A 10,000-nucleotide genomic window follows, 5' to 3' on the forward strand; every position below is an offset into this window, starting at 1 on the left:
GGAGCCATTGGGCTTATAGCATCCTGTTTTTCCTACTAGGGATGTAGCTTAGCAAATAATAATAATAATAATAATAATAATAATAATAATAATAATAATGCAGTTCTTTCTGCACTTTGTAATAAACTGACTCTCAGTGTATAATCATCTGCCCTCAAGGGAAAACCACTTGATACTTAGGAGTTTATGAGAACCTTTACCGGGATACTTCTCAGTTTAATATTGGTTCAAGTAAATGTTAGCTCTTGAATTTCTAACTGGACACTGGTATTTTAAAAGAAAATTAAGTGTTTTACTCTCTCTCTCTCTCTCTCTCTCTCTCTCTCTCTCTCTCTCTCTCTCTCTCTCTCTCTCTCTCTCTCTCTCTCTCTCTCTCTCTCTCTCTGTATTTTGGCCTAATGGTAGTCTGAAAACCACAATTTTTTCTATCATATTCTTTTCAGGACTCCAAAATCGAGACGTACCAAAAGATGTGGCGTTACATGGAGAGTAAAAGGCCTTCTGTGTTCGTGCCAACCATAGAAGAAGGCGTGCAAAGGGTAAGATCTTCAGGAAATGGTTGACCATCACTCCTTGCGATCAATAGTTTTGCTCTGACGAAGGAATACAAAGGACTTGCATCACTGAGGAAATGCCAGGATAGGAGGGGCTGTTATATATAGGTTCTGTTCCAGTCTGGATTCAGAGGAATAGAAGTATTGCTAGGCAGTAATCTGTCTTAATTTTTACTCATAAGTGATCATCTACATTTGATTATTAAAAGGAAAATATAAAAGGCATGATGTTGTTTTCATAAATAATATTTTTAAGGCTCTTGTTGGCTATTACCCGTTAATTAGAATCTCACATTTGTCTTTTGATGAAATTCAAATGTCAAAAACTAATTATCAAATAGATGCAGAACCAACAATTTTAATCATCAAGCCCTTGCTTCAGAGTCCTTATGTATAATGCATGCAAAGGGTAAAGCAATATCAAGTTTTTTTTTTAAGGAAACATTAAATTGAACTTAGAAATGGTATATTAACAAGCCACTTTCTTTCTCCTGTAGGTCCTGGAAGGAAACTATGCTTTTCTAATGGAATCTACCATGTTGGATTACACCATTCAGAGAAACTGCAATCTGACACAGATTGGAGGCCTTCTCAACTCTAATTCTTACGGCATTGCCACACCCATAGGTAAGCGGCGAGGAAAAATAAGTAATAATCCTATTCGGAAATTCTTTCTTTATATATTCTCTCAGAAAAGCTTCATTAAGTTTAAGAGCTACCTTTGACAGTGTTAATCATGATGCCTTTGTTTTCAAACTTGAACAGATGGAAGTAAGTGGACATTTTCTTAGCATTGTTATTGAATTTTTAAGGTATAGGTTTCGAAGAGTAATAGTTTTTGGGCACAATAGTAACAATAGGAATATAATATCTAATGTTCCACAGAGTAGTATTCTCGGCCCATTACATTGCATATATACGCATGATATGTGATTTGACCTTGAAAACAAGTTTGTTGCATATGCAGATGATGCTATTCTTTTTTCATCAATTCTATCCCCTGAATGTACAGAAAACCTTTGGTTGCTCAATCCTTCAATAGAGATATAACTAAAACTGGTGCATGGTGTAAATTATTGGGGATGAACTTAAACACTGATAAAACTCTAAAGTATGATTGTAGTATGTGAAGAATAGTGGCTTCAGCCTCCAGTTATTTTCGTTGATAATAACTTTTTAACTGATATGCAGTTCATTTTAAAAATCTAGGTGTGATTCTGGATTGCAAATTTACTTTTGAGAAACCCCCCCAAAATATCATATTCTTTTAAGAATTTGTGATCAACCTGTCATGAAGAAATGTTTTAATTATTTCATTCTGTCCTATTTTCAACATTATTCTCTTGTCTGGTCTTCGGCTAGTGACTCAGCACTGTTATTCAGTTAGTTCTTTGTGCCTATTGCGTAATATCTTTCATAATTCTGATCATCCTTTGCATTCAGATCTTCCTAGATTGTACCATCCACTTAATACTATAGTCAATTTTTTTTAGCGAGGCATATTTGCACCGACTCGCAGGGGTGCCTTTTTAGCTCGGAAAAGTTTCCTGATCGCTGATTGGTTGGACAAGATAATTCTAACCAATCTGCGATCAAGAAATTTTTCCGAGCTAAAAGGGCACCGCTGCGAGTCGGTGCAAATATGCCTTACTAAAATAAATTGAGTATAGGTATTACTAATCTAGTAGTTGAATCGGTGGAACTCACGAAATTCAAACTTGTTGTAAATACCATTCTTTAGAACAAGGTGATATAAGTCTCATTTTTAGATTTGTATAATATCTATTTACGTAACGCTGTTAATGATGTTAATATATTTTTTATTTTTATTTCTCACTCATAGTTCATTGATCACTTCTCTATTTCCTTTCCGCACTGGGCTACTTTCCCTATCGGAGTCCTTGGGCTTGCAGCATACTGCCTTTCTAATTAGGGTTGTAGCTTAGCTAGTGATAATAATAATGATAGAAGTAATAGATCATGATTGAGGATGAAATTCTACACGACGGTTTTACACAACTGTTTACAAATGAATATAAAATGACAACGGTATAATTTTCAAATTGATATGAATTAGAATATAAAGACATCTAAAATAGCTGTTTCTGTGGCATTGATTTATTGACCTAATTTTTCCAAACATTTCCAGTATCTATTGTATAAAGAAATATAAAGTAAATAAGTATAGGAGAATTTGAAAATGATACTTTTTTCAATACGTGAGTTTTTTTTTTTTTTATTGAAATGAACAAATTAATGTATATTTAATATAATTTGAAAGTGATAACTTTCCTCTGTACAATGCAATCAGGGTCTCCGTGGCGGGACAAGATATCGCTAGCGATTCTGGAGCTGCAGGAGAAAGGCATCATCCAGATGCTGTACAGCAAGTGGTGGAAGAACACTGGAGACGTCTGCAATCGGGACGAGAAGAACAAGGACTCCAAGGCCAACGCTCTGGGAGTCGAAAACATAGGTAGGGGCTGGTTCTTTAGCTGTGTCAATTAACCTTCTTCCACTATGACATTTGTCTTAATCTCTTTCTTTCGCTGTTATCTTATGGTATGAGTTTTATTTGTAAAGAAAAACGTTGTTAGCCTTTGGCGCATTTGATTTTGACCAATGTAGATTAACGTCAAGCGGGGGGGGGGGGAGGATACCTTAACGCGGTGAAAGGGTATGTGTATTGCACCCGTTAGGACAATCCATACTAGGTTGGTTTGCTCTGAGCGATCAGAAAAAAATTTCCTACCATCACCAATCCACATAGGCCGTTGTGGTGATGAAAATGGCCAAACCTCGACACGAATAAGGACATAGTCGAGGCCTTTATCATGCATTTGTTGATGTTGTGTACACACATGCGTGTGTGTGTGTGTATATATATATATATATATATATAGATATATATATATATCTATATATATATATATATATATATATATATGTGTGTGTGTGTGTGTGTGTGTGCATGGTGATGGTTTTATCCGTATACAAAGTAAGTATTAATTTTGAAAAAATATCATGCTTAAATGGGAATCTTCCTTTAAAACCAACAAATTGAACGACATCTCAATTTTCTGAAATAGCGAAATAAGATAAAGAAAGCCTCATTTAAGTATTGTGTATACCCAACTAATTCCATCTCTTTTAAACGTTCCGTCGGAAAGTTCTTATCGCGCAAAGTTTCCGAAACATCTGCGATTGGAGCATGAAAAGGGGGGTGTCTCGTTACGGGGGGTGGGTTGCGAGGGAATCCAGCGGCACAGACATGCGAGACAGATAATCTAATCTGTACTTGATTGCGATTGCGATGACTTCTGGATACCAAATATTCTGAAGACATTGCGTTAACGCCAGGTCGAGTGATGAAGCAGTTCAGGAATCGTTTCCATTTGATTGAAATAACCCACATTCGAAGTGTTATTGTTCATGAATTATATGAAAAAATATGCATTTTCCTCCATCTGTTAGAACTCAAGTAATATTTTGTCATGTTTAAGTAATATTTTAGTCATTGCTACCCACAAAAGAAAAGTAAAAAAAAAGTAAAAGAAAATAAAAAGAAGAAAGGTGGAATAAGGAAGCTGATTTTCCATCAAGCAAATATATACGATTAAGATAATCCACATTAATATTATTATTATTATTATTATTATTATTATTATTATTATTATTATAATTAATATTATTATTATAATTAATATTATTATTGTTATTATTATTATTATTATTATTATTATTATTATAACTACAATCCTAGTTGGAATGTTATAACCCCAAGGGCTTTAACAGGGAAAAATAGCCCAGTGAGGAAAGGAAATAAAAAAAACTAAAAAAAAACTACGAGAGAAGTAATAAACAATTAAAATAAAATATTTTAAGAACAGTAACGTAAATAATACAAAGAAATGTACATCCCCCTTCTATTTAAAAGCTAGCAATATTTGGTAATATTCAACCAATATGTTATTCATTGCTAGAAACACAAAAAGATAAAAAGAAGTAAAAAAGAGGGAAGGATGAAATTACGCAGGTCAATTTGCATCAAAGAAAAGAAGTCGTCAAACTCTCGAAAAGTCACATGAACTTTGCTCAGCAGTTTCTCATTGTAAAGTAATGATTCTGGGAGTTTGTTATTTCATCTTGCAAAGGTTTATTCAGATGAAATGATAAAAGAAATTATCGATAGTATAGTTATAGTTAAAAGATTATTTTGTTGAATGTGGCATAAAGAGGCAAAATCTGATGAATAACAGCTAGGAGTGTTGGTGAAAATGTCAAAAGAAAAGAGACCTGACTGATTGTAATGAATATATAGTATGTTTATTCTAAAGAGACTAGAGAGTAAGATTGATGAAAAACTTAGAGATGAACAAGCAGGATTTAGAAAAGGTAGAAGTTGTACTGTCCAAAGTTTTATTTTGATACATGTTGTACAGCAATGCGTAGAATATAGAAATCCATTTTTGATGGCATTTGTGGGCTATGCAAAGCCTTTGATAGTGTGCACCGGCCAATATTGTGGAGAGTCCTGCGTTATTGTGGAGTTCCTTTTAAATATGTAAATTTGATTAAGTCTGTTCATGAGCATACCAAGTGCAAAGTTAATGTTAGTGGAGCCCAATCAAATGAATTTATTTAGAAACTATGATCTCCAATACACGATCTTTAGAATTAGAGTTCAGTGAAAGATTGAAAAAAGCAAATCAGACAATGGCTAGATTAAGCAAAATTTTGAAATCAAATCTCCTGAAATTACATTAAGAAAAAAATCAGAGTGTATATCAGTTTAGTGAGATCGGTGGTACTGTATGGACACGAGTCATGGTATGATAACGAAACAATCTTCAACAGATTTCAAGATTTGAGAACAAAGCCCTCAGAAGGATATTGGGAGTTAAATGGCACAACAGGGTTAGAAATGAAACTATAAGAGAGAATACTCCTGTGCCATATGTGAATGAGATCATGGTGAGGGGTAGATGAAGATGGTTTAGCCATGCTCTTCGCACTCCCCGAGAGAGATTAGTTTACCAAACGTTCAGCTGGGCTCCACAAGGCACTAGAAGAGTTGGAAGACCCCGCCCTACATGGGTGAAGACTATGAAGTGTGAAGTAGGAGATAAGCATAGAATTAAAAGGTCAATATAGAGACGACTAGCCAAATCTTCGCACTCCCTAAGAGAGATTTAGTTCACCAAACGTTCAGCTGGGCTCCACAAGGCACTAGAAGAGTTGGAAGACCCAGCCTTACATGGGTGAGGACTATGAAGCGTGAAGTAGGAGATAAGCATAGAATTAAAAGGCCAATATAGAGACGACTAGCCAAATCTAACTGAGTCCCTTTGCGTCAATAGGCGTAGGAGATAATGATAGTTATGACGCATTTTAACGAAAACATTTGCGATTTTGCTTCGACCTGATTTCATTTGACCTCGGATTTTGTAATACTCTCTTGTTAACTTGTATATAATATTCATCCGTGAAAGAGAATTTGACCTTGTCATAATTGTGTTGAATACTTCAAAGAGAAGTAATGTTCAGGTTGAATACTTCAAAGAGAAGTAATGTTCAGGTTGAATACTTCAAAGAGAAGTAATGTTCAGGTTGAATACTTCAAAGAGAAGTAATGTTCAGGTTTAATACTTCAAAGAGAAGTAATGTTCAGGTTGAATACTTCAAAGAGAAGTACTAATTACTATGAATACTTCATAGAGAAGTACTAATTAGTATGAATACTTCAAAGAGAAGTCATGTTTAGGTTAAATACTTCAAAGAGAAGTCATGATTAGGTTGAATACTTCAAAGTTAATTAACTGTACTGAAAATATTAAACGTTCTAAAAGGCACATTTCTAATTTAACTGTTTTGCTCTTTTTGTATGTTTTTTACTGCAAATATGCGCTCAAAATTTTGTATTGTAATTTATGCGAAAACTTGCCATAACGAATCATTTTGATCCAAAACCAGAAATCACAAGACATTTAGTATTTAGTGTTACAATCGTCACCGATGTATATTATTATTATTATTATTATTATTATTATTATTATTATTATTATTATTATTATTATTATTATTATTATCAAGCTTTCGTACAAAATATGCATAAGGGCTATTAGCAGGCTAAGTAAACTTCCACTGATTAGAATGTTATAAAAAATCGTAAAGGATTTTTACTGGGTATTTCAACATCTTTTAGAACTTACGGTATCTGAAAGATATTCAGGTTGCTGATAGGAAATAACTTAGGATAATGTGTGCGCAGTAAGTGATGTCCATGATTACTAATATCCCTGTACTACTTTAAAATCTTCATTACCTTCACAAACAAATTGGAAGGAGGTTATGTTTTACCTCCTGTTTGTTTGTGAACACTTTCCTGGCCACAATTTTAATCGTAGATAAATGAAACTTGCAGAGAGTAATTGTTATGTAAAAAGTTTTTATTGATTAAATTTTGGAAGATCAAGGTCAAATGTCAAGGTCACGGTCAAGAAAAATTTTCAATTCACGTAAACAGCAATAAGTTTTGTCATCGTTGTCACAGAGACTTTAAACTTGGTTCATATTTGAGTGTATGAAAATCCACGTCACTTAATACATATTAAGGTTGAAGGCCAATGTCGAGTCTAATGTTAAGGTCAAGCAAAAGGTCAAATTCTGGTCATCAACCATCGAACCACAATTTTAATCGTAAAGTAATGAAACTTGGAGGAATTTTAATTTTCCTAATGAATTGCGTTCTCACGCAAAGTTTGGCAACGTGATGTGAAGAGGGAAAGAAAGGATGATGACCCCTCTTATTTTTTGGAATTAAGGTCATAAACATGAGAGTCAGAGGAGGGAGTCGAATATTTTATTGAAAGAAAATTATTTAATGGTAAAAGTATTGACAAAAAAGGATAGATTTCTTATCACACAAGTAATATTTGTGGTTAAGGAACATATAATTGGCAGTCCTTTTAAAAAGTTACGACTTTGAGAATATTATAAGGAGTCATGCTCGAGAGGCTTATAATTTCTTTTTGTTAGGTTTTTTTTTTCCTTTTTTTTAATGTAAGATTGACCTGGCAAGAAAACAATTGTTTCTTTTACTATAAAGAAATTGCTTCAATACGAAGTGTTTTTTTTACCTTAAGGACAATATTCTATATATATATATATATATATATATATATATATATATATATATATATATATATATATATCTGTATTGTTATTTTTCAACATCATCATCATCATCAGTCGTTGCTAGTCAACCTTTCAGGACAAAGGCCTCAGACATGTCTTTCCACACGCATCTATTTACTGTTTTTCTATGCAAGTCTGCAAGTTTTCTTAGCTCATCAATCCATCGTCTCCTCTTCCTTCCCCTGCCTCGTTTGCAATCTTTAGGGACTCATTAGTATTTCTTCCTGACCTTCTGATATCTGTCATTCTCATCATATGTCCTTCCAATGTCCCTTCCTTTTTCTTACATGTTTTTAGAATATCCTCTACTTCAGTTTTCGAAAGTAGTATTAGTAATATTTAAAAATAGGATTTTCTTAGAAATTTAATAACTACAAGAGAATATTTAAATATAATCTAAGCATTCAAGTGAGTAAAAATTACATTCTGATTGAGAGCTTACACGCGATGATTCCCTTGCAACGTAAATTACCCTCATTTTACAAGGATCCAATCAGAATTAAAAGCGCAGATCATTCTTTTTCTTAATTGCAAACTTTATTCCTTAATATTATAGAGCTGTTCATCTCTGAAGCAATGTTAGGTTACCTTGCTAACCCTTATGGTTGAGATCTTTTTTCACCCTTGAATAGTAAAATTTATGGTTATGTTTTTTTTAGTTGACTTTAAAAAAATTTCCAAGTTAAAATATCAAGGCTCTTTCTGAGGGGGGATGCCGTAACGTGGTGAAAGGGCTTGCGTGTTGCCATGATCAACAAGGTTGTACTAGTCAGAGCCACCCTTACTAGGCTGGTTTTCTGAGAACGGTCAGACCAAAATCTCCCACCATCACCAATCCTAACTGACCAGCTTGGTGATGAAAACTGGCCTAGCCCTAGGTATGAACTAACATGTCTGAGGCCTTTGTCCTGCAGTGTTGTTGTTGTATTTGTGTGTATGTACAGGATATACGTGTGTTTTTGAGAACTCTATACATTTATGATTGTCAGCACTAAGAAACAACAGCATTCATACATTGTGTGTGTTTGACAGGGAGAGAGAGAGAGAGAGAGAGAGAGAGAGAGAGAGAGAGAGAGAGAGAGAGAGAGAGAGATTGAGAGCAAGAGAAATCATCGTACCATGACAAATCTAAAGAGCAATAACGCTGCATACAGATGGCTCCCATGTTAAAAGGATTTTAATATCCAGCCCGATTTCTGCCTCAGCCTCCGACCATCCGATATTGACAGAGCGATCAGTATCGAACTCTCCCGCTGATCCAGGGACCGTGAAGAGCCATTGTTTTGCGGCAGTGGATTGTGAGAGAGGCGACCACCACAGCCATATTGTCTCTCACCTAAAGAGGTCTTCACATGTAACAATAGCTCACCGAAGCATTCACCAAGACGGCCTTTTTCCCAATATCGATTCGCTGACGCTTGATCTACATGCCAAGCTTGATCGTTGTGCTTTGCTAGTGTACGCGATCCGTCAAAAATCACGGATGAATATTTAGATAGATATGTGCGCACACGCATCCCCATCTCATCAGGATATGACTAGTCCCTCTACCTCCAATCCGAGGGGTTGGGAAAGCTGTTGAGCTTGTCCGGAAAGATATATGTATAGTACCAGACAGTACTACATTGATCCTTCTCTCTGGTTACGGTGCACTTTCCTTTAGCCTACACATACACCGAATAGTCTGGACTATTCTTTACAGATTTTCTTTTGTCCTCATACACCTGACAACACTAAGATTACCAAATAATTCTTTTTCACCCAAGGGTTTAACTACTGCACTGTAATTGTTCAGTGGCTACTTTACTCTTGGTAAGGGTAGAAGGGACTCTTTAGCTATGGTAAGCAGCTCTTCTAGGAGAAGGACACTCTAAAATCAAACCATTGTTCTCTAGTCTTGGGTAGTGCCATAGCCTCTGTGCCATAGTCTTACACTGTCTTGGGTTAGAGTTCTCTTGCTTGAGGGTACATTCGAGCACACTATTCTTCCTCTTGTTTTGTTAAAGTTTTTATATTTTATATAAGAAGTATTTATTTTAGTTGTGTTGCTGTTCTTGAAATATTTACTTTTTTCCTTCTTTCCTTTCCTTACTGGGCTATTTTCCCGGTTGGGGCCCCTGGGCTTATAGCATCCTGCTTTTCCAATTAGGGTTGTTGCTTAGCAAATAATGATAATGATGATGATATCACTAATCCTAGGTGACCAGCGTGGTGATGAAAACTGGCCAAATCAAAGACATGAATAAGGA

General features: G+C 35.0%; 1 protein-coding gene across 1 annotated transcript in view; it reads left to right on the forward strand.

Moving 5' to 3' along the window:
- The window catches only part of LOC137634176 (glutamate receptor ionotropic, kainate 2-like), a 483,949-nt gene that overhangs the window by 449,308 nt on the left and 24,641 nt on the right, over positions 1–10,000 (forward strand). Inside the window, exons 16-18 of the mRNA XM_068366444.1 lie at positions 444–539; positions 1,052–1,181; positions 2,866–3,030. Coding sequence (XP_068222545.1) covers positions 444–539; positions 1,052–1,181; positions 2,866–3,030 — 391 coding nt within the window. The remainder of the gene's footprint in view (positions 1–443; positions 540–1,051; positions 1,182–2,865; positions 3,031–10,000) is intronic.

The sequence above is a fragment of the Palaemon carinicauda genome, chromosome 44 (genome assembly GCF_036898095.1).
Source record: "Palaemon carinicauda isolate YSFRI2023 chromosome 44, ASM3689809v2, whole genome shotgun sequence".
Classification (NCBI taxonomy): domain Eukaryota; kingdom Metazoa; phylum Arthropoda; class Malacostraca; order Decapoda; family Palaemonidae; genus Palaemon; species Palaemon carinicauda.